The sequence below is a fragment of the Eptatretus burgeri genome, chromosome 3 (genome assembly GCF_056783735.1).
Source record: "Eptatretus burgeri isolate ZD-2024b chromosome 3, Ebu_testis_v1, whole genome shotgun sequence".
Classification (NCBI taxonomy): domain Eukaryota; kingdom Metazoa; phylum Chordata; class Myxini; order Myxiniformes; family Myxinidae; genus Eptatretus; species Eptatretus burgeri.
Window position 1 is genome coordinate 24,019,801 of NC_140963.1, and position 25,641 is coordinate 24,045,441.

Consider the following 25,641-nt stretch of genomic DNA (forward strand, 5'->3'; position numbering starts at 1 on the left):
TACCATCTGCACAATATTGCTCAAATTTTTTTTTTCAAATTGAAAAGTCCAAAAAAGAAATAAAATTGATTTATTGGCTCAGAAATGACTGGCATTATAATTTGGCATTTGCTCAAAAGTCCAAAAGGCAAGCAAAGATAATGTGTTCGGATGCGTATGTGCATATGTGTGTGCTTTTTAAAATTATTATGAGGTTTCATTGTCACGTGTCTCTCTCTCTCTCTCTCTCTCTCTCTCTCTCTCTCTCTCTCTCTCTCTCTCTCTCTCTCTCTCTCTCTCTCTGTCTGTCTGTATGTCTCTCTCCTCCATCTGTCTGTCTCTCTCTGTCTGTCTCTCTCCCTCTGTCTTTCTGTCTCTCTCTCCCTCTTTCTGTCTCCCTCTGTCTGTCTCTCTCTGTCTCTCTCTGTCTCTCTCTCTCCTCTCTCTCTGTCTCTCTTTCTCTCTCTCCCCCCTCCCCCACCACCCAAATGTTCCATTTTTCAGGGCGCCCTCCATACTTTACCTCTCCAGCTGTGGGATCCACACCACCTGCAGTAAGTCATTGTGACTTGCTTGCTGGACTCCCTTGGATTCCACCACATATGTTGATCACATGCAATCATGAAGTAGTGATGCGACTTCAGATATTTATTCATTGTTGTTTTGGTTTTTTTGTTCCTACAACTGAAACATTAATGTTTTTGTTGTTATTGTTTTTGAATACAAAGTCAAGGCTCATGGCGGAGCCAGAACACAGAATGGATCAAGATGTAACAGAAGTAAGAAAGGGATTGTAGTGAAGTGATGGCCACAGTACCAGCAAGTCTGAAGAACAAAATAGAGGGAGACTTGGATAAATAATGGATGTGGCAAATAATGAGGAATAGTGGAGGACACACGAGATAGACAGGATGGATTCAGAAGCAAACTCTTAGGAAGGAAAAATTGGATGGGGGATGATAAAGAATGAGATTTAAGAGAATGTGAAAGTTGGTTCCACTGGTGGGGAAGAAAATGGAATGAATAATTGGAGATGAATAGTGATTCTGGGTTTTGGGAGCTTCACCAGAGGGGCATTGATGGTGGAATAAGTGTGCCTTACAGAAATCTGGGGGGGGGGGGGGAGGACAAAGTACAGAGTTAGCAAAGGGTTGAAGACCAGAGAGTTAGCAGTAGATGACAGAGAGACCACCGACCTGTCTGTGATGTGAAAGTGATCGGCCCTTAGATTCAGATTTTTTTAGATCCTCGTGGAGGATCTCTAAGTCTTACTCACGTTGTTGTTCTACATCTTCTCGTGGACTTTTTTGTTTCACAGCCTACAGTTTTCATCGAAACTTCCTGAAACTTGGCGCATATATGTAAAAAATACCCTGTGCAGACAGTAACCATCTCCGATTTTGAAAATTCCTCCAAGAACTAGCTCAAATGAGCTAAGATCCTCGTCCTCTTAATGATGACGTCATAAAAACAAATATGACGTCATTGTGATGTATCAGGTTTGCGATAAATTATCTGTGCTAAAGCCCAGCTTGATTCCCACAAACAAAATTCAAACAGCTTGCCCAGTTTCGGAGATAATGGTAAAGGCGATTTCCATTAGCAGCGATATTATGACGTCAACTTTTTTATAGGAAGAATTTCCAAAATCGGAGATAGTTGCTGCCAGCACGTGGGCTTTCTACACATACAAGGCAAGTTTCACGAAGATCCGATGAAAACTCTGGGTTGTGAAACAAAAAAATGTCAAATAATAGGAATGACGTCATAAAAATTGATATGACGTCATAGTATGTGCGGTAATTCATCTCTGCTAATGCCCTGTTTGATTCCTGCAAACAGCATTTAAAAAGCATGAATTATGTCATTGTGTTTGAAATTTGTTAATTCTCGCTCTTAATTTGTACAACCTACATTGCTTTTTGGCAATTGGTATTGATGGTTATTTTTTGCTGCATGTTTGTCAAGCAACAGGCACCCAGTGTGCCAGGATACGTCGGATGCAACCCATACGGTCACCTGGCTTACAGTAGCTACAAGTTGGGTATAAACACGGGCGGCAATGGACGGACCATGGTAAGAGTTATTTTTCTTTACTTTCCCTTTCTTGGGCTGCTATAACTCCATTTAATTGGCCTTTTTATATGATGATGTTATATGAGTTCCCTTACAAGGAGCTTCAACACAGGATGAGGTCATTAGGCCCAGCAAGCCTGTGCAATGGTTGCCAACCTCCGGTTGTTTGACCGTGCTCTAACCTTTTTAAACGCTGAGTGTCAAGAAATGAAACAGTACGTAAGTCCAAACGCTCGACCTGGAAATTTGCAGGCCAGTATTTTATCATGGAGTTGAACATATATTTTTCTGGAAATTCCTCTGGCAAGTACTTAGCTGTTTCGACCATTTTGTTGAATTTTCGAAAATGGTTAAAAACATTTGAATTGTTATGTGAATAAAATGTGTAACATGATTTGCAATGACTGTTGGTCTTAGTTTTTTGGGTTTCTTTTCTGTTAACCAACTCGACACATGGAATTAACCTCGGGTATAATAATACTCTAAAATACCTCATAATGCACTATTTGTCGAAATCGTATTTGAAAGAGAAAAAAAAAATGGGAATTTTAATTTTTTTATTCGAATGACTTGACTTTTAGTGAGCAGTCATTTGTAATATATGGATGGTTTGTGTTTTATAATGAGCTGGTGAAAATACTCACAAATATATACCCATTGCAGGCATCTGGAATTAATGTACCGAAGGCCCCCAAACCACCGGATAAGCCACTGATGCCTTACATGAGGTACAGCCGCAAGGTAAGCGCTGAGGCTCTGCTTGCTCCGCCGTAAATCAGGATCAATGGGAACCGTGCTTGCTATGATGTTGCAATGATTAATCATGATCTGACTACTAATGTTAATAATGCCAATCTTAAGTCACATTCATTCATGACACAAATCAATGTCTGCTTTATTTACAAAGTAAAACTTATGTGTTGGGAATTGAGCATTTGGGAAATGGCAAAAAGGAAGATGTGTGTCATCTTTGTTGCAGTGGCTTGCAAAAGTATTCACCTCCCCCCCACCCCCCCCCCCGCCCCCCTTCCAAAGTTGTCACAGTTTGATACCACTTGAGCTTATTTCATGATGCTTTCAAATCAATCTCAATATGAAGAGTCTTCACAAACTCCTCCAAAGTGATAAAACTAAAAATGCAGATACAATGTGAATAAGTTCGATCAACAGAGAAAATCAGGTGATTCTCAGTTGTATAAGTATTCAAAACCCTTGGCCGAATTAACCCTAAATCACTTCAGCAGCAAATTATTTGTTTGAAATGTTCCAAAATAAGTGCAGCAGGTTTCACCTGTATGTAATCAGTGGTTTAAATTAAAAATTAGCTCCCCCACTTATTGTAGGAGTTTTAATGTACAACTCACTTGGTCAACCAATAATGCAAACATGAAGACCAAAGAGTTTTTCAATGAAGTCAGACAAAGTGGTGGAGAAACACCTTTCAGGAGAGAGTTATCAGAAGATTTCAAAGTCACTCATCCCTTTGAGTATGTTGAAATCCATCATTAAGAATTGGAAGATGTATCATACCACCCAGTCTCTACCCAGATCAGGTTGCCCATCCAAACTCAGCACCCGGGCAACCAGCAAACTAATTTAATCAGTTCAGGTCAGATCAGGAATGGGAGCACGCGCCGATCAGCGCATCACTGCGTCCACTTTCTGCCGGTATTCCAGGGGTCTCCGTCTGGCCATCCACAGGGCAGATGCCTGACTCATCCCCATCTCCTTGAGATGCTGATCAACCTGCTGCAACCACGAGGCATGCGGTCAGCCCATTGGCCTCCTCCACTCAGGAGGCTCCCTCGCTGAGAGTATCTGGTGAGCAGATTAGCATCAGGAAAATGAGCCACATGTCCAAACAGCCACAGCTGACGCTCACGAACTATGTGGGTAACAAATCTCATTTGAGTCTCTCTCAGCAACCGCTCGTGGGGCACAAAGTCTGAACAGCGATAGCCAAGGATTCTCCGAAGAGACCTGGTACCAAAGGAATTAAGTCTCCATCTCAGATCCCTGGTCAGAGTCCAAGTCTCACATACATAGAGCAAGACTTGGAAGCACCAAGGACCTGAAGACTCGGACTTTCGTCCTCCCGCACAGGTACCGGCAGCGCCACGCCCCATGATCCAGTGTATCCATGATTCCCGAGGCCAGATCCAGACATCTGTTGACCTCTGGCTCACAGCCAGCATAGAGACATGAATATCACTTCCAAGGTCAGTGAATCTCTCCGTGACCTCAACATCCTCGACACAAACAGGTACAGACAGGAGAGCAGCATCCAAGATGTCAATGAAAGCTTGGATCATAGTTTTGACCCAGGAAACCCGAAATCGCAGCAGCCCGACTCCTCATTCAGCACCTCAAGGGCCCCCAAAAGGATATGTAGAGTCTCTGCAAAGATGACTGCATCATCTGCGAAATCAAGGTCAGAGATCTTGACATTCCCACATGATGCACCGCAGCTTGATCTCTCTGATATCCTCCTCAGAATCCAGTCCATACAAGTACTGAAAAGTGCGGGGGCAAGTACACACCTCTGACAAACTCAAGTAACAACTGGAAATAAGTCAGAGATGGTACCACCACACTTCACAGCACTCTCAGTACCAGAGTATAGTTCAGACATCAGATCAATCAGTTTTGGTGGCACCCCACGAAGACCAAGAATCCTCCAGACGGCATCCCAATTCACTGAATCAAACACTTTGCAGAGATCAACATAGGCTTCAAGCAGCGCCTGCCGAAACTCTCCTGTGCATTCGTTGAGGACCCGAAGAGCAAGGAATGGTCAATCGTTGACCTCTTTGGTGTAAAGACTGACTGCTCTGGACGCTGGTGCTCAAGCAGATGGTGGTGAACCCTATCAAGAATTATCCGAGCAAAGACCTTGCCCGGCACTGAGAGCAACATCACCCTTCGGTCGTTGTTGCAGTCTTGGCGATCACCCTTCCCTTTCCAGAGAGGGACAACAAGGCCCCTCTTTCAGTCAATTGGGATGATCCTTGTGTTCCAGGCAGAGCAGAGAACTGCATGCAATGACACGAGTACACAGCATTTCCACCAGCCTTGAGAAGTTCAGCATGGATGCCACAGATCCCTAGAGCTTTACCCCACTTCAACCGGTTCACCACAGTCTGTGTTTCCACAAACGAAGGTGGACCATAGTTGATTGGAGGGTCAGCAAAAGGGATAGTAACACCCCTGACATCTAACTCGACAGCTGGTGGATCAGCGTGGTACAGCCGCTCAACGTAACCAGACCAGCGGGCCTTCACTTCGGACTCCTCTGTTAAGAGCCGACCACCCTCTGCTCTAACTTCAGTACACCGAGGGACGGGCTTGGAAGAACGCAATGTGTGAATTCCCCTGTAAACAGGACGAGAATCACTTGACCACTGGTGATGCTCTATCCCCTCAGATTCCTCGCACATAGGCCTCCTTGTCCATCCTTGATGCACATGCAGTTTTACGCCGAAGCTCCCTGAACAGCTCAGCTCTGTCATTCAGCCTGGCACTGCGACTCTGGTAAATGGTATCCAGTGTCCCTTGGGAGACAAAATTCTTCTTTGCCCTGCGGTGAGTTCCAAGACATCCACCGGCAACATCAAGGACGGAGGTCTTGAAGGCGCTCCACAACTCTTCAGGACCCCCCAAAGCACCCAGACATCCCAAATTTCCACTCAGCCTGTTCGCAAACTCCTCAGTTACCCTCTCATTCTTGAGCTTACCAACATCCAGCCTTGGCTGGGATAGTACCATTCTCCTGGATTTAAACTGCAATTTCAGAGTTGCTACAACAAGCCGGTGCTCAGTATTGAGGAACTCAGCACTCCGGTAGACTCTGCAGTTCTGGATCATCCTCCAGCGACCATCAACGAGCACACTGAAACCATGAACCAGCCACCCTCAGTCCACAACTTCTTGCAAAGTCAAGGAACTTGGTGCTATTCTGATTCACAGTTCCAGACCCATGGGGACCAACACACATCTCATAACCATCCATATCAGTTCCAATCGATGCATTGAAATCCCCCAAGACTGGAAGAGTATCTTGCCTGGGGCACTGATCAACCACAGACTCGAGCGTGGCGTAGAATGCATCCTTCACGGTGAGATCACTCGCCTCAGTCGGAGCATAAACAGAGACCAGGGAAATGACACCTAAGGAGTGACGAATCCTTAATCTCATAATACGCTCGTTGACCGGTGTTACCTCAATTATCATTGGAGTCAGCTTATTGGACACAGCGACAGCAACTCCACGGAAATGGTAACCATGTGAGCAACCAGATTAATAGTAGCTGTAACCACCCACCATGATCTCGCCACTATCTGGTCTCCAAACCTCAGAGAGAGCTGCAATAACGATGTTCAAACGCTTGAGCTCAGACAACAGACGGGTCATCAAGTTCTCTCTTATGGATAGAACATTCCAGGCACCCACCCAAAGGGACCGCCTCAGGTTAATCGAAAGAGAGCGCCGTCTGGTGGACGACACCTCAGCACACTTCCGCAATCTGACCCGGGAAAATTACCCCCATGGTTTCCCTCCTCTCATCAAAGATTGGGGATTCTGAAGGCTTTGCCCCAATCCCGTCATCTGGTGAGCTGCCTTGCGAAGGGCAGCTGCACAGGATGTACTCCCACCGAGTGGGTTTTCAGATTAAAAAAATGCTTTTGGTATGTTTTGCGGAATGAAGGGTTTTACAGTGGCTGAGTGCAAATCCTGCCACCAACCTCTTAACAAAAAGTAACCCAACTGCAGGAGGACGTCCGCAAGCACCGTTGGACACTAGATTCTGGATGGCCATTGGCTCACAAGGAGTTCCTCCACCCTTTGAGTTTGGGGATATCACTGTAAATCCAACAATGACTTTGATAGATCTTCAAGGGTTCATTCATGTCTGAGCTGGGGTCAGTGTTCATCATTCAACAAATTCCTTTTCCTTCCATAAAGCTGGCATCTATGGGCAGATGGCAAGAAAGAAGCCATTAATGAAAATGACGCAACTAAAAGCTCGTGTGGAGTTTGCAAAAAAGCATCCTAATGATATTGCAGGCATGTGGAGAAAAGTTTTGTGGTCAGATGAGACAAAAAATTGAACTTTTTTGTCCAAATTCAAAATGTTATGTCTGACGCAAGCCGAGCACTGCACATCCCTCGGTCAACACCATCCCTACTGTCAAGCATGCTGGTGGCATCATGTGATGGGTCCGCTTTTGTAACAGCAGGGACTGGCAAGCTTGTCAAGATCGAAGGGACAATGGACGGTGCAAATTACAGGAGAATCCTTGATGAAAACCTGCTTGAGTGAGCCATGAATCTGAAACTGGGTTGGAGATTCACATTTCATCAGGACAATGATCCGAAGCACAAAGCTAATGCCACACCGGAGTGGCTGAATAAGAAGAAAATAAACGTTCTTGAATAGCCTCGTCAAAGTACTGACTCGAACCGAAACGAACATTTATGATGAGACTTGAAGACAGTGGTGGATTAACACACAGGCACGTGGGGCACATGCACAGGGTCCCAAATTCAATGAGGGCTCCAGGGAAAACTGCATTTGCTGGTAAAATGTTCGATACCAGATCCACTACCATAATATTATGTTTCCAGTTACGAGTTACCGTCCGGGGAGTTTCAGTGCTGCTTTTGGCTTTACACTGTTGCAGGGTTCTCTGCGCTCAAGCGCTGTTTGACCGTCAACCGTTGTTGGAGGTGTGAAGCCTGACAATACTTGATAATACAGTTATTATATAATAAGAATTACCGTACTGTGTTCACAACCTGCGACAAACTCCTGTAATGGGTCAATTGGGAAATGCACATTTAAAGCATTCTTAAAAGATGAACAGCGTGATTGGGAAACATGTTTTATGTGCTATTAGAATATTAACTCGACACCTCTTGTCCACCTGAGCCTGTGCCACGGTTATATCACAACGAACACATTCATCACATGGTCACGGATTGTTTAACCCCAACATGGGGCTGTTCAAAAACTACATAACGTTTAAAAAAATTTTTTTATAGCAATTTACATGAATTAATAGACAAAACAATCGCAAGTCTGTGGGCAAAAAAAACCATTTTTTCAACTCTTGTCCCAATAAGTGAATGACTTGCAAAGTCATCGGTCAGATGGCAGTTTCCCTTGGAATTCACAGACAGTTAAAAAGAAAAATCGATTGACGGTACTTCGGTGGTCGCTCAAACAGAAAGGTGAAGCAAGCAAAGGAGGCTAAAAGGAGTTGCTTTGTTCAAAAAAAGATACCAACTATAAACTAGTACTTCAAGGAGAAGGACACATGACAGATGTTGGTGACGCAGCTTCTGATTCGGCCGACATGGCTGCTGACAATGTAGAACAAGCACTCCGATGAAACGGTTGATCATATCAGGAACGGCTGGCGTCACAAGTAATAGCAAGCTGATTGGTAATGGAACACCTTAACATGGCTCCAATGCTATTCAACCTATACATCAGCGACCTGCCACCTACAACATCACGACGGTATGGCTACGCTGACGACCTCGCTCTTCCACACTCAGACAGAAACTGGTCAAACGTAGAGGATGCACTGACATCAGACATGGCACTTGTGGCAGCGTACCTCAAGACCTGGAGACTGAAGCTGAGCGTGGCAAAAACCACTTCGACAGCCTTCCATCTAAACACCAAGGAGGCCCACCGTCAGCTCACAGTCAACGTCAATGGGTCACCTCTGCCCTACAACCCCTCCCCAACATACCTTGGGGTGAAACTAGATTGGCAGCTGATATTCAAGCAACACCTTGAATCCCTTCGCGCAAAAGTGTCCTCTCGGAATAACGGCCAACGTCGTCTGGCAGGGTCATCATGGGGAGTCAGAACATCCACTCTCCGAACTAGTGCTCTCGCCCTGGTCTACAGTGCTGCCGAATATGCCGCTCCAGTGTGGTGCCGGAGCTCACACACAAGGAAGCTCGATGCAACTCTGAATGACACCTTGAGAATCATCACCGGCTGCCTGCGACCCACCCCAACTGAAGTTCCTGCCAGTGCTCTCAGGCATCGCCCCTGCAGCCCTTCGCAGAGAACACCACGCATATAGTCTGGTGAACAAGGCCCTACTGGACACCAAGCATCCATTACATAATCTCGTACAGGACTCACAACTGGGCCGTCAACGTCTGCCTTCTCGCCGCCCCTTCTCTCGCCACGCAGCAACCCTGTGTGGCTCTAACTTTAACACCTTACATACATGGAGAACTGGCTGGCAGCAAACTCCTCGACCCACTCAACTCACTGTCATACCAAGCATGAAGTTGCCACCAGGCGCAGATCTACCCCATAAAGAATGGGTAACCCTGAACCGGCTGCACACAGGGGTTGGCCGGTTCAACGCCAGCACGCACCGTTGGGGGCTGCGTCCATCTGCAGCCTGTTCATGCGGATATGTGGAACAGACTGCGCAGCACATCATCTACAAGTGCCCCACCCTCCACCCACCTGAGAATGCAATAATCGATCTGATGAACCCCAAGCCCACCACAGTGAGCTGGCTGCAGTGTCTGTGTGATACCGCATAGCTGTCTCAAACGCAAGTAGTTGTAGTACCTTAACATGGCATTTTATTTTCCAAGGGGGAAAAAGGCAATAAAACATGGGAATTCCTCTGGATTTTTGCAGTCGAGTCGAAAGCATCATCGGCTAAGCCAGTGTGAAAATAACACCGACTCCTCTTTTTGGGGCCTTTTTGAGTGGAAATAACATGGACTCCTCTTTTTGGTCGTTTTGGGCCGAAATATTTTTGTGCGTAGGGTCCCAAAAAAAATCTTTATCTGCCTATGCTTGAAGATTGCAGTACATCGGTGATTGCTATCAAACTTGGCAGAACTAGAGCAACGTTCACGCGAAGAATGGGCAAATATTTTACCATCTCACTGTACAAAGCTGGTGGAGACCTACCCTACCTGTAACAGCATCGACCAATGCACACGCCTCGAGCTCAAGCGGAAGTGACTCTTCATTTATTGGCCCACATACGGAACACGATATACATTCTGTTACACCTCCCTTCTTAATGAAGAGTAAGATCATATACTGTCAAAGTATTGTCAAATGAACAATCAGCATCCACAACGCTTTAGCAACATGTTAAAGTACTCATTGGCTTGCAGTGCCACAAGAAACCAAGTTCGAGTGAAAGTTTAACCAACTTTGTATATCAGGTATATCAGTACAAGCCTGCAATGGTCATCAACACCGGTTTCCAAGAAGTTTATGGATTTAACAAACAAAATCTTCTACTTCTGAGGCTCAACAATCTCACGTCCTCGTCTCGTATGCTACACGGTTGGACGCATGTGTGTTGCAGTGTGCGTGCAGTTGGGTGTGTAATGTTCTCTCACAGGTGGAGCCGGTTGTGGCATACCCGCTCCACTGTTCATGTCTTCATGAGTGGTATTGCTCATATTGCTCGTCGCAGCAGGTTCTTGCTCATGAGGGGTCATGACGTCATATTCAGGGGTCATGAGAACTGGTGGTGGCAAATTCATTCTCAACAGATGACGTCTGTTCCTGCGTAAACCACTCCTGATGCCGTTGTTAACCCAGTATGATCTTGGGTGTGAATCCACTTTGGTTATGATGGCTGGTTGCCAGGTGTTCGTCCTCCTGATGCGAACAGTCACCCGGCTGCAGGTTAGCCAGCGATCTTGCCGATCTGTCATGATCGACTCAGTTTCGGCTTCTGTTGCATCAACTGTGCTTTGGGATCTACTATTGCTGGTTTGAGCAGCTGCTTGGTGACTGGTATCTTGGATCTCAGAGTCCTACTCATTAAGATCTGTGCCGGTGAGAATGATGTACCTGTGACAGGGGTGTTTGGGTACTCCAGAAGTGCCAGGTAAATGTCATCAGCTTTCTTCATCATCCTCTTGATGGTTTGGATAAAGCGTTCACTTTGACCATTGGACTGGGCAAGTCCAGGACTGGATGTCGACTGTTTGATTTCCCAGTTTCGCGTGAACTGCCTGAACTCTTGGCTGTCCAACGGCATATTATCACTCATGAGCTCTTCTGGAATGCCATGATGTGCGAAGACCTCCTTCATCTTAGTGACGATCATGGTGGCAGTCTTGTCCTCGATCTCCACCACCTCCAGATACTTGCTATACTAGTCAACCACCAGGAGATAGTCTTTGTTTTGATATGTGAGGACATCGGCTCCCACCTTCTGCCGTGCAAGCTCAGGTGTGGGGTGTAGTCTCAATGGCTCCTTGGGCTGTGCATTCCTATGGCTGAGGCAAACTGCACAGTTGACCACTGTCTGTTCAATGTCTGCAGTCATGTTGGGCCAAAACAGCACTAGCGGCCTTGGCTTTCATTTTCTCAGCTCCCATGTGACTCTCATGTAGCAGAGCCAACATCTCACTCTTGAGTGAGGTCAGGATCACAATGCGGTCACCAACACACAGCAGTCCGTCAGCTATGTGTACCTCATCTTTGACCGGCCAGTAGTCTTGGAGGACTCTCGGAGCACTGTGCTTCTTTTTTGGCCATCCCATCATGGCTGCCTGCCTTACCATCTGGAGGTCATGGTCCTCAGCAGCTGCAGCTCGGATCTGCTCTTGTCTCATGGCACTCACCAGGCAGTGAACCATGACTTCTATGTCATCCTCCATCTGCTCGTCTGATCGGTCACCAGGTAAGTATGCACGACTCAATGTGTCAGCTACATACATATACTTGCCCAGGACATACCTCACATCTAGTTCATAGCACTGTAATCTCAAAAGCATTCTCTGCAGTCGCGGAGTCGCATTGCCCAGAGGGCGGTGATCCGTCTACACATACATTGGCTTTCCGTACACATACTGGTGGAATGTGGCATGCGTAGCAGATTGCTAACAGTTCCTTTTCAATCTGTGCATAGTTATTTTCAGTATCCGTCATGGACCTTGATGCATAGTGAACTGGCCAACCCTCCTGGAGCAGACAACAACCAAGCCCACTCTGGCTAGCATCTGCTTGGATTGTCACCAGCTTGGAAACGTTGTAGTACCTCAGAACGGGTTCTGTTGCCAATGCTGCTTTGACCTTGTTGAGACTTTGTGTGTGTTCCGCTTCCCAGCTCCAGGCTGCGTCTTTCTTGAGCAGTGCGCGGAGCGGTGCCGTGGTCTCCGACTCGTTCGGTATATATTGCGCTCGTTATTTGACCATGCCCAACAGGCGCTGAAGTGCTGGCTTGTCAGGCGCTGAAGATATTGTGGTGTAGGCATGTCAGCAATTGCTCAGATCTTGGACTTGTCAGGTTTCAGTCCCTCCAGAGTGATGATGTTGCCCACGTACAGCACTTTGGGCACTCGGAACTGTACCTTGGTCCTGTTGAACTTCACCTGTTTTTGGCGAGTTCTCTGCATTACCTTGTGCAATATTTGGTCATGTTCTTCCACGGTTTCAGCAGTAATGATCATGTCGTCGGCGATAACCTGCTCACCCGGAAAGTCGCTGAAGGCCTCCTGGTTTCTCTTGTGCATGATTTCACTCGCTGACAGTATGCCAAAAGGCATGCGGCAGAATCTCATCCTTCCCCAGGGTGTATTCAATGTGCACAGGTTGGAGGACTTCTCTGTCAGCTTCACATGCCAGTACCTGTCAATCACTGTGAACACCTTCTTGTTGTTCAGTTGTCTCTGCATATCACTTGGTGTAGGCATTGTGTATCTCTCTCACTTGATTGCACGATTCAACAGCTTTGGGTCGAGGCAGATTCTCATGCGGCCATCTTTTTTTTCAGTGATTACGAGGTTACTAACCCAGTCGGTGGGCTTGTCGACCTTGGCCACTATACCACGTTTCTCCAGCTGCTCCAGAGTGTCTTTCAGCTTCTCATACTTTGCATTGGGAACACGTCTGGCTGGCTTAACAGTCGGTGTGACATCTGCATTCAGCTCAATTTCGTAATCCTGCTTGTACTGATCAGTGCCTGTGAACACATCTGTGTATTGCTCGAGCAGCCTCTCCTTGGTCAGTGGAGCATGCAGTGAATCTGTACGCTTGATAACGCTAAGCTTCTCACATGCGTTTTGCCCTCATATGGGAACAGTGGTTTTCTCAGTTACATAGAATTTGATTCTCCAGTCCTGCCCTTTGTGCTTGCGGGGAATCACTGTTGTACCCAATGGCTGAATATTGCCATCACCAAAAGCAGTGAGAATGACGTTGGTGGGTGTTATGGTGTGCTTAGACATTGCAATAGTCAAGGTCGCAAGCGAGATTACGTTTGCCTGGGCACCTGTATCGAGCTTGATGTTCACTACACTCTGGCCAACTGTAAGCTGTTCTTGCCACCTGCCCGCAGGCTTGGTGACGTCATCATCCAGGTTACCGATGAGCACTGAATCTATGACCAGAAACTTTTCAGTACCTTGCTCGGGATCTGCATCCAGAAGACGTACCCTTCTTGTGCCTCCACCCTTGCATACAGTAACCCAGTGATTCTTGCCTCCACACTTGGCACCCATTTTGCCAAATACTGGACACCTGCGCTGCCCGGGACTATGCTTCTTGCCATAGTACTCGCACACAGGCGGAGTAAGGGTTTCCTGTGGCCTTTTTGTAGCTACTGTCATGGCTCTGGCTGCAGGCTTGGCCTTGGCTTGCTTGGGAAAGGTGGTGTGCTGTTGTTGCCTCTCTTTATCCACTGCATAGACTTGCTTGGCACCCTTCATGCCATCGAGCTGCTGCCTGCTTGATTCAGCGGCAATTGCATATGTCCAAAGCTTTCTGCAGTGTGGCCTCACCTTCCCGAAGAAGTTTCTCCTTAGAATCTTAGATATTTCGTCTCGCACACCAAACACAATCTTATCTCGAATCAAGAGTTCTTCTTGAGGTCCAAACTCGCACATGGCTGCTTGCGTTCTGAGTTCAATGAGCCATTGGTCGATGGTCTCATCCTCCTCCTGGTCACGTTTCCAAAAACGATACCTCTCGTCCACAACGTTTTTCCTTGGTCTGCAGTAATCCGTGAAGTTCCGCAGCACAAACTCATAATCATTCACATTGTCACCCTCAGCAAAGGTAAACATCTTGTGAATAGCCAGGGATTCCGGTCCCGCCAATTCAAGCAAAATGGCGACCTGCACATCAGCGTCTTTTTTTTCTTGAGCTTAGCGGCCTTGAAGTTGTTGGAAAATCATGCAGCCCACTTGTCCCATGCATCGGCAGCATTCGATGCCTTAAAATTCATTGGTCCGGGAGGCTTTAGGACTTCCATAGCGGCGTTTGGTTCGCTTGTCTGACACCATGTAACAGCATCGACCAATGCACACGTCCCGAGCTCAAGCGGAAGTGATGCTTCATTTATTGGCCCACATAAGGAACACTTTCTACATTCTGTTGCACTACCCACAAAGACTCCGAGCAGTCATTGCTACAAAAGGTTCTTCCACCAAGTACTGACCTAAGGGGATGAATAATTTTACAACCAGTGAATTTTGATTTGTACATGTTTTTTGTAGGTATTCCTTATATATAACCTCCTTCAACTATAACAGTGTTTAATTTGATCTCTTCAGTAATGAATAAAAAGTTTATTTGGAAAAATTGTTTCTACATAATTCGTAATCTATCGATAATTCCAGCAATGTGTGTGTGTGTGTGTGTGTGTGTGTGTGTGTGTGTGTGTGTGTGTGTGTGTGTGTGTGTGTGTGTGTGTGTGTGTGTGTGTGTGTGTGTGTGTGTGTGTGTGTCTGTGACCGCTGTTTCTCGACAACCACTGGTCCGATCTAATTGAAACTTGCCAGGTATATTGCTGGGGACCTGAGGATGTGCCTTTTCAAGGTTTGATATTAATCGGACAAGTGCTTCCCAAGTTATGGCCATTTATTTACCAAACCAATGACAAGACACGTTGTTGCGTGGGCGTGGCCGATGGGGAAGGGAAGCTCAGCCGCGTTCCCCATTATGGGTTACAACGTACGGGCTTCCGGATAATGATGATTTCGTGTATTCTAATAATTTCTCGATTTCTTATGCGCATTTATCGATAACCACAGTGCCCCAAGTTATGATCGTTTTCATATTAGACGGTGCATAAATTTCGGTAACATCAGAGTGCTGGTATGCTCCGAACCAGGAAGTAATTTTTTTCTCTCTCTTCTCTTCTCTTTTTGTTTTTCCTTGCCACGACATTGCGAAAAGGTAAAATACGTTGGCGCTAATTGAATAGGTCAGGTCAGGTATGGGAGCATGTGCCAGAACAGCACGTCGCTGCGTCCACTTTCCGCCGGTACTCCAGGGGCCTCCGTCTGGCCATCCCCCAGGCAGATGCCAGGCCCATCCCCATCTCCTTGAGATGATGGTCAACCTGTTGCAACCATGAGGCACGTGGTCGACCCACTGGCCTCCTCCACTCATGAGACTCCCTCGCTGAGAGAATCTGGTGAGCAGGATCAGAGTCAGGAAAACGAGCCACATGTCCATACAGCCGCAACTGATGCTCACGGACTATGCAGGTAACAAATCTCATCTGAGTCTCTCTCAGCAACTGCTCGTTGGACACAAAATCCGACCAGCGATAGCCAAGGATTCTCCGAAGAGACCTGGTACCAAAGGAATTAAGTCTCCGTCTCAGATCCTTGGTCAGAGTCCAAGTCTCGCACCCATAGAGCAAGACTGGAAGTAACAAGGACCTGAAGACTCGGACTTTCGTCCTCCCGCACAGGTACCGGCAGCGCCACACCCCATGATCCAGTGAATCCATGACTCCCCAGGCCCGACCCAGACGTCTATTGACTTCTGACTCGCAGCCAGCAGAGACATGAATATCACTGCCAAGGTAAGTGAATCTCTCCACGACCTCAACATCCTCACCACAAACAGACACAGACAGGACAGCAGCATCCAAGATGTCACCGAAAGCCTGGATCTTAGTTTTGACCCAAGAAACCCGTAATCCCAACGGCTCCGACTCCTCATTCAGCACCTCGAGGGCCCCCAAGAGGATGTCTAAAGTCTCCGCAAAGATGACTGCATCATCTGCAAAGTCAAGGTCCGAGATCTTGACATTCCCAAATGACGCACCGCAACTTGATCTCTCCGACATCCTCCCTAGAATCCAGTCCATACAAGTGCTGAAAAGTGTGGGGGCAAGTACACATCCCTGACGAACTCCAATAACAACTGGAAATAAGTCAGAGATGGTACCACCACACTTCACAGCACTCTCAGTACCAGAGTAGAGTTCAGACATCAGATCGATCAGTTTTGGTGGCACCCCACGAGGACCAAGAATCCTCCAGAGGACATCCCGAGCCATACTGAATCGAACGCTTTACAGAGATCAACATCGGCTGCAAGCAGCCCCTGCCGAAACTCTCGTCTGCGTTCGATGAGGACACGAAGTGCAAGGATACGGTCAATCGTTGACCTCTTTGGTGTAAAGCCTGACTGCTCTGGACGCTGGTGCTCAAGCAGATGGTGGCGAACCCTATCGAGAATTATCCGAGCAAAGACCTTGCCCGGCACTGAGAGCAGCGTCCACCCTCGGTAGTTGTTGCAGTCTTGGCGATCACCCTTCCTTTCCAGAGGGACAACAAGGCCCCTCTTCCAGTCAGTTGGGATGATGCCTGTGTTCCAGGCAGAGCACAAAACTGCATGCAACGACACGAGTGCAGCATTTCCACCAGCCTTGAGAAGTTCCGGCATGGATGCCACAGATCCCTGGAGCTTTGCCCCGTTTCAACTGGTTCACCGCAGCCCGTGTTTCCACAAGCGTAGGTGAACCACAGCTGATTCGAGGGTCAGCAACAGGGATTGTAACACCCTTTGACGTCCAACTCGACAGTTGGGGGATCAGCCTGGTACAACCGTCAAAGTAACCGGCCCAGCGGGCCTTCACTTCAGACTCCTCTGTCAAGAGCCTACCACTCTCTGCTCGAACTGTAGTGCTCCGAGGGATGGGCTTGGATGAACGTAATGCGCGACCTCCTGTAAGCGGGACGAGAATCACCTGTCCACAGGTGATGCTCTACCCTCACAGATTCCTCGCACATAGGCCTCCTTGTCCACCCTCAGTGCACATACAGTTTTACGCCTCAGCTCCCTGAACAGCTCAGCTCTGCCATTCAGCCTGGCCCTGCGACTCTGGTCAATGGTATCCAGTGTCCCTTGAGAGACAAAATTCTTCTTTGCCCTGCGGTGAGCTCCAAGGCATCCACCGGCAACATCAAGGACGGTGGTCTTGAAGGCGCTCCACAACTCTTCAGGACCCCCCCAAAGCACCCAGACCCCCCCAAGTGTCCACTCAGCCTGTTTGCAAACTCCTCAGCTACTCTCTCATCCCTGAGCTTGGCAACATCCAGCCTAGGCTGGGATGGTACCATTCTCCAGGATTTAAGGTGCAGCTTTAGAGTTGCTACAACAAGCCTGTGGTCAGTATTGAGGAACTGAGCACTCCGGTAGACCCTGCAGTTCTGGATCATCCTCCAACGACCGTCCAATGAGGACATGGTCAATCTCGCTTGCCACACCGCCAGCGTTGGAATACCAAGTCCAGCGATGAGCTTGCGGGCGCTGAAACCATGAACCAGCCACCCTAAGTCCATGACTTCTTGCAAAGTCAAGGAACTTAGTGCTATTCTGGTTCATAGTTCCTGACCCATGGGGACCAACACACACCTCATAACCATCCCTATCAGTTCCAGTCGATGCATTGAAATCCCCCAAGACTAGAAGTGTATCTCGTCTGGGGCACTGATCAACCACAGACTCGAGTGTGGCGTAGAATGCATCCTTCACGGTGAGATCACTCGCCTCAGTCGGAGCATAAACAGAGACCAGGGAAATGACACCGAAGGAATGACGAATCCTTAATCTCATAATACGCTCGTTTGCCGGTGTTACCTCAATTATCATTGGGGTCAGCTTATTGGACACAGCTACAGCAACTCCTTGGGTATGGTAACCATCAGAGCGACCAGACCAATAGTAGGTGTAACCACCCACCATTATCTCGCCGCAATCCGGTCTCCGAACCTCAGAGAGAGCTGCAATCCCGATGTCCAAACGCTTGAGCTCAGATGATAACAGAGACAGGTGATCATCCTCTCTTAGGGATAGGACATTCCAGGACTTAGGGATAATTGAATAATTGGGTATTAAAACGAAATGGCGAATAATTGTATCTCCGAATAATATGCGAACTTCCGGGCCACGCACGTACGGGCACGCGAGAGCGAAGAAACGGCCTGTGTGGTTGTTGTTTGTTGCTCGCGGTTTGAATATTTATTTATTTATTTATGTATTTATTTATTTTTTACGGGCACGTACTAGTTCATCTTATGCGGAATTATTGGAAGGAGGTGAATACTTTTACAGGCCGCTATACATCTCAAAATTGGCTATAAATTTGTACGAAGATTAGTTTATAAATATGATTTCCATAATGTTTGTTAAAAAGCTTTTCCTAATGAGAATCGTCCTGTGGGAGTTATCTTTGGTATGATGATTACTCTTGGAAGCCCTCGAGAAGCACTTGAGCAAAACTTGCAGCTAAGTGCTCTGCTTTGAATGGGTCACAGTACATGAGAGCAGAAGGAAAGGAATGCATTTTGGACGAAGACGTAGGATTAGGGAAAACTAATGAGAGAATAACAATAATTGTAAGTACTGCTGATTCTTACAAAGCTGAATTTAGGATGGTCATAAAAGTTAGCATAAGGTACACTACTGCATTCTCCAATCAAGAGCCATAATGGGTGTATTATCTTGGATTTTAACTGGACCAAAAAAAAACTTATGATGTAAGGTCATCCATGCTGAATGTTGGAGAAGAATATGCAGTATTGGAATTAATTAGGGAAACATATCTTGTAACTATTTTAGTTTGTACATTATTCTTTTACAGCCAAACTGTAGCACCTGGAGGCCCAAACTTTTGGGTGTTGGTACTCCACCATCTCGGCACGGATTTAAGCTACCATACTACCATAGCTACAGCCTGGTGTTGGCTTAATAGCTAGGGTGGCTGACTTAGGATCCTATGGTCCTGAGTTTGAGCCCAGTTGGCTGCTCAATTTACACCAGGTGGAGTTGACTCAGCCTGCCATCCTTCCAAGGTCAGCAACATGAGTACCATTGTACTGGTGGAGGGGGCACAACATCAGTGGTGTTGATGATGTGACACTTTCGTTTTATTTTTGTGTCCATACATCTAGGCTAAGGGGATGGGGGGTAATTAATAACAGAGTGAAGCAGGGTCACAGACTGACATATGATTAAAGGGGAACAGGAACATACCTAATACCTCACACATGAGTGGCAAAAAGGAAAGGGGCAGGTGGGGCTTAGAGTAGAGTAGAGTAAAAAAAAAAGTATTTGGCAAAAATAGTATTCTTTATTTTTTGATTAATGAATCAATTGATTAATTACTTGATTATTATCGATTCATTAATTCCTTATTTATTTTCTTTCTCATCTGGGCAATATCTCAGGCACCTTTTGAATGAAGAAGTTGATATTTGGACACAATAGTGACCAAGTGATTTGGCTACAAATCTGGGTATTTTTGATTTATCGATTAATAAATTAATCGGTTAATTATTTAATTTTTCGATTAATTAACTTAATTTTCAAAGAGATACAGATTCAGATGAAACAGTTGTGGTTTAGGTATGCTATTGGCCAATTGATTAAGAAATTAATTATTTTAGAATTAATATTTATTTATTCGAATTATGCAATTAATCAATCAATTATTGTACACCTCTCCCTTCCAATTCCATCACCATGTGCTGCACGGCGGCATCGCTCGGCGCCAAAGGCACCCCAGCAATGTTGCGTGCTGGAGGATTTGGCATGGGGGCAATGTACTTTGAATGTACCTGTACTTGTTTGTTGGTATTTCTTGCAAATGATTGACTGTTTGAGATCATGTGTATGAATGTGTGCATAGGTTTGGGATCAGGTGAAGGCTGCAAATCAGGATCTCAAGTTATGGGAGATTGGGAAGATAATTGGAAGCATGTGGCGGGACCTCAGTGATGAGGAGAAACAAGAATATTTGAATGACTATGAAGCAGAAAAGGTAAGTTCTGCTTCGTATCATGTGCTTGTGAGATGTATTATTAATGCTTTCTGCACTTATGCTGTAATCATGGGATGCAAAGAAAAATGCTGATGCAATCAATATAGGGGAGGGGAAAATGGATGAAAGAACTTTGTCATGACAATTTGATTGGTCAAGATGGCGTAAAATGGTATAATATTTTGTCCAAGTACTGCTAAACTGGAAGTTTTTGGAAGTGCCAACCAGGCGATTTGTGGTCAACAGTGTTCAACTCTATAATTCAATTGGAATAAAATTAATATTGTAAAGGTTGTAGAAAAAAAAGTTTTTTTTCTCAGGAGTTTACCTCCGTTCATGCACCGTCTATCGCATTAATTATTCCATACTACCATAGCACCACCTTATTTAACAGGTAAAATTGATTCTTCACGCCTGTTGTTTGTGGCCTTTATGATGTCCCGAAATACAGTAAGTTTCTGGTTTGGAATGATTTTCAATTTTTTTTTTGACTGCCAGACCAGCAGACAGAGTAAAAAAAATTGCTTTACTCCTCTGTGTGCATGTGTGATTGGGACGAGATTTCACATATTTTCCAATTTCGGAGCCAAAGTGCTACAAGACTGTAGGTTTGTGGTCCTATTCATATTCTACAGTGCTCAAAATATATTAACTCTTCAATTGTAGACAGACAGACAGACAGAACAAACCAATTGCTTAATCCCGCTTTGCGCTTCATGTGCGGGGCAGCAATTAGACATCATATTTAAAATATCCCTCAAGTGGATGAATGTGACCAAAAAATACATCAGCAGTCAAACTTATTTAGTCAACAAAAGTTTATTCTTAATAATTACCAACATGCCATTATCAGAAGACTTTAAAATTGGACCGAAAACCACAAGGGTTATACATTTTAAGCAAAGCACTTTTCGGCACGATAGTGCTACTTCAAATGAAGCACAACGTAAACATTTTATAATAAATTGCAATATGCAAACGAAAATTGGCTTTTTAAAATCTCGACATGCTCTCGAATGCGAGGTAGTGAACTATGTTTGAAATGCCTCACAAGCACATTCATTCCATCGTTTTAAAACAACCAGCAATTTGCTCTAAACATTCACAACTACAATATTATAATTCAAAGAGTACATTTGATTTCCTGCTTATGATCTCAATGTGCACATTTAGTGGAGCAATCTTTCCACAGGGGAGAATATGCTAAGTAGCAGCAACGGCTGCAGCTCCCTCTATTGCCGCTTCTCTGTCATTGTCTAAATGTCAGCAAACCCAAATATAAATGAGATATAACATGACCTTTTGAAAGCATTAATTTACTGTACACCTTGATGAAGAATTTTAAATGTTTTCTACACTCCTTCCAAAAAGAACTTTCAAATTTATGTGAAGCTTTTTGGGGTAGGCCAACCCTTGAGTTTTATTTTTTTTAAACTCTGAGTCCAAATGGCAATTTATAAAATTAATGATCCAGTAAATCGTCTAAATTGCCATTCGTGGTTATTTTTTAAATATGAGGGAATAATTTGCACACTCTTAAGCGATACCACCCCTCCCTGTCTTATGATTTCACCACCATTCGAGTAACATTGCCATAGTTTACTCACTGCTTGCACATGGTCATGTGATCCCCTGTCCACATTTCAGTTTGCTACATGTATGGATAAATTACAATTTGTTCCAACAAATACTTCTAAATTGCACTTGTAAAATTATGATGTGCATTTTTAAAAGCTACAATTATTCTAGATTTAGAGTACAACATCATTATCTCATTTGGTGACACAATTTGTTTATTATATGTTATCCGCACAAATCGTACTGCAATAGTAAAATCATACAAATATGAAAATCTCCATTTCCATCATCTGTTGTTTATCTGATGTACCATACTCTGTTACAGAGCATCGTTACTGCCGAAGCAGTTTCTTAGTAAGGGTCATGCTGGGTGGCTTGCCATCCCTCTCCCAACAGTAGTTAGGGCAGGAATTTGGAACTTGGCCAGGGTGCCGGCGATAGCCCACCTATTCTTCGCAAAGGACACCGTGGGATCTTTAACATCCATCAACCAATGCCGGCAGACGGGACGCCGAGTTTATCGTCTGTCCAAGGGATGACACACATTGATGAATCAACCTGCCTGTGAGACACCAGGATGACAGTTTAGGCCATCCTGCCAGCCCCAATAATTTTATTTGCTTTATTAAATTTTTTGACTTGTAGTATGTCTGTCCAGTAGGGATGCAGAAGTACTGATTTTTTATTGGACACCTTTTAAAGTTCATTCCAATCGGCAATGTGTATTGTTTCACCTGCAGTTGCACAAAAATGTAACGTCGTGTGTGGTGCACATTTATGCGGCAGATCGAGTACGCAGATGCAATGAAAACATACCACAGTTCTCCAACATATCTTGCCTACGTCAACGCCAAAACACGTGCTGAAGCTGTCGCTGAAGAGGAGAGCAGGCAACGCCAGCGACTGGACAAGCTTGAGCCCTATGCCAGCATCCAGCCTGCAGAAGACCCTGATGGTAGGTCATGGGTTTGATCTACTCCATCACGAAAAAGTTTTTCTCCTTTATGTCACCAATTTATTATCTTGCCAAAACGAAGTTTTTGCAAGAAATGTTAGTCAGCTTGTTTTATTTGTTTCTTGATTTATTTATTTTAATTGCATTAATTTTCACTGTTTTGTGACTCTCCCCCAATTGCCTTTTTTGAGCTCTTGCTCTCCCACGTCCTCCCCACTCCTAACCCCTGCTCCCACACCGCTCGATTATTGGTCTTGTACACGTATACCTGTCAGTTGGAAGAAAATGTGTTTACCAATTATGTCGGGCCTTATTTTGAATCCCATTATACATCGAGTGGTTAGTTTTGTGTTTCAGTTTTGAAGCTGGATATCCCGTGGTGTTGGTGGCTTTTCGGTTGGTAATTGAAGGTCATTACTCATGTTTGCAATAATCCAAGGGTGGTGTGTACTTGTGGCAGCCATCCAGACTCATGGATGCTCTCAGCTGGCCATTTCGTTTGTGGGAATTTGAAGCATCACTGGTGGAGATAGGTAAACGCAGGACAGATGTGTGTTGACTATTTGATGGTGTAGATGATGTGACACTTTCGTTTTATCTTTGTGTCCATAAATCTAGGCTAAGGGGATGGGGGGGGGGGGGTAATGAATAACAGAGTGAAGCAGGGTCACAGACTGACATATGATAAAAGGGGAACAGGAAGATACCTAATAGTTCACACATTAGTGGCAGAAAGGAAAGGGGGCAGGTGGGGCTTAGAGTAGAGTAGAGGAGAGCAGGGGTAGGTATTAGGGGATGATGGGCAGATCTCTGAAATGACTGGTGGTAGGGATGGACACAAGACAACAGACACAAGGAGTCGGTTTCATGGATGAGAGAATAGGGGAAGGGTGGAATGGAGGTAAGCATGCAGCATAGAATTGGGGAGTGTAACCTGGTTAGGTGTGGGCTTCTGAAAAAACGTGTGCAACCTACGTGGGCTTCTGGTGAACAAAGGGATGCTAAAACAGGAGCGAGGTCCAAGAAGTGAGCTGTTCCTTTTTTCACTCAGTAGTTCCTTTGTTTGATACACTGGTATAAGGAGAGGTGGGTAGACATTATTGATCTTTTTCAGATTATGATGATGGATTTTCCATGAAGCATTTGGCAGCTGCTCGTTTTTACCGCAATCACCGGCTCATCAATGAAGTTCTTGGCGAGGCCCTTGTGCCAGATGTTCGTGCCGTTGTGACTGCTACACGTATGCAAGTCCTGCGTCGACAGGTAGAATCACTAACAGTTCATCAGGTGAGGCATATTGCTTGTCTTATTGAGCTTTATACCAAATATGTGCAGTTATTGTAAAAATTATTTTATGAATGTGTTATTTTGTTTTGAACCATGTAAATGGTTTGTGTGCCTGTGAACTTTTATTTGATCTTTAACGAGATTGAGACTCATGGAAGAGCAAGCTGGTGGAGGGTATGAAGAACTGACAATGGGACAATAGGGGCAACAGTTTGATACAATAAGTAAAATAATGAAAAAAGGGAGAGGAAATATGGCAACCTGCAAGTAAAAGGTTTGGGCTTCAATCTCTTTGGCATCTGATATTGATTCCACCTGGGAAAGCTTTCCTAAAGTATTTCCCAGCCCCAGATGTATTCTATCTCACCCACAACTATCATATACATCCTGTAGGCCCTAGCATATCCCTCGTATATATAGAGTCCTTTAGCAAGGAAGTGGCTATCAAGAAACACACTTTCTCATCATGGACGTTTAAGCCAACCAAGGGCAACTTGAGGTCATTCTGCAAGATTCGTAATAAATGTGTGGACGTTTTCAGTTAAGCAAGAAAATATCTGACAAACCTGAAAGCTGAACTCTTCGACCTATCCCTTTCAATGTTCTTTGTGGCACATTGTTAAATCCATCTCATGTGTGCTCCCCCTCCATCCCTTCCCTCTCCTAAAATGTCATAACTCTGTTCGTCACAAGGTGCAACTGGATCTTTGCTTCCAAAGCTCTTCTACCCAGCCTGTCAGTTCCTTTTTTCACTTGGCAGTTACTGAGAAATTCCTTTTTTCACTTATTTGTTGCTCTCTGTTCCCACCTTTATCCTTTCATATTCAAAGCTTACTGAGCACTAACGTTTTCACCGACGAAGATAGAAAAGGTTCTGGCCAGCTTTCATTTACCTCTGTGAAGAGCCGGTATTGGTGATCGTGTATCAAGCTCCTCTCGCTTATCCTCTTTTATACTCTCTTTCACCTGTCCTTTACTTTAAGTTGACTCTCATCTGTTTTGAAGATGCCAAACATCACTTCCATGCACAAGAAGGTTGCAAAAAGGATTCTTCACAAGAAGTCCAGATAGCTTACTTCCCATTTTCAGTAATTATGGATGGAATCCATCATCGCAGCCAACAGAAATCTTTCGTTTCCTCAAGTGCAGTAATCACTGACCATCATTTTGGATTTCATCCCACCCGTTCAACTGTTGATATGCAACTGCTTCCATCTCAACAATGGATGGAGGTCCTGAATCTCAAGCAACAGGTCAGTGTTGCGTCTTTAGATATCTCTCGGGTATTCGACACAGTTTGAAACCCTGCTCTGCTTTCCAAGCTTTCTGCCTGCAGAATTCCAGGTTATCTTTTCTCCTGCTGGGTGGCTGATATATTCCACTCACGCAGTCTCATAGCCTACCAGGCCTTGAAGCCTACCGTCCTCGATGGAGTACCTCTCTCCACTATAGGCTGGTTTCTCCACTTCATACCTCTCACTTCATACCTGGACAAATCCAAAACTCAACAACATTGACATATGCCACAAAGAAGTGAATTGTCGTCTTGAACAAATTCTGGTCCATGGAGTTGTGAAAATGGCCCTATTATCATTTGGAGAATGTTATTCTTGTGTGCATCACCTGTTTTATGGTACCTAGTGATGACTAGGCCAGTTCTGTCTTGCTCCACAATTCCTGCC

At 45.3% G+C, this 25,641-nt stretch overlaps 1 protein-coding gene across 2 annotated transcripts in view; it reads left to right on the forward strand.

Annotated features, from left to right (window-relative positions):
* LOC147029560 (SWI/SNF-related matrix-associated actin-dependent regulator of chromatin subfamily E member 1-like) overlaps positions 1–25,641 on the forward strand; it is a 60,055-nt gene that overhangs the window by 20,319 nt on the left and 14,095 nt on the right. Inside the window, exons 2-7 of one of the 2 annotated variants that reach the window (XM_085872712.1) lie at positions 484–533; positions 1,948–2,055; positions 2,719–2,796; positions 20,008–20,139; positions 22,504–22,672; positions 23,787–23,959. In XM_085872712.1, coding sequence (XP_085728838.1) covers positions 484–533; positions 1,948–2,055; positions 2,719–2,796; positions 20,008–20,139; positions 22,504–22,672; positions 23,787–23,959 — 710 coding nt within the window. The remainder of the gene's footprint in view (positions 1–483; positions 534–1,947; positions 2,056–2,718; positions 2,797–20,007; positions 20,140–22,503; positions 22,673–23,786; positions 23,960–25,641) is intronic. The other variant, XM_085872713.1, reaches the window with a different exon arrangement.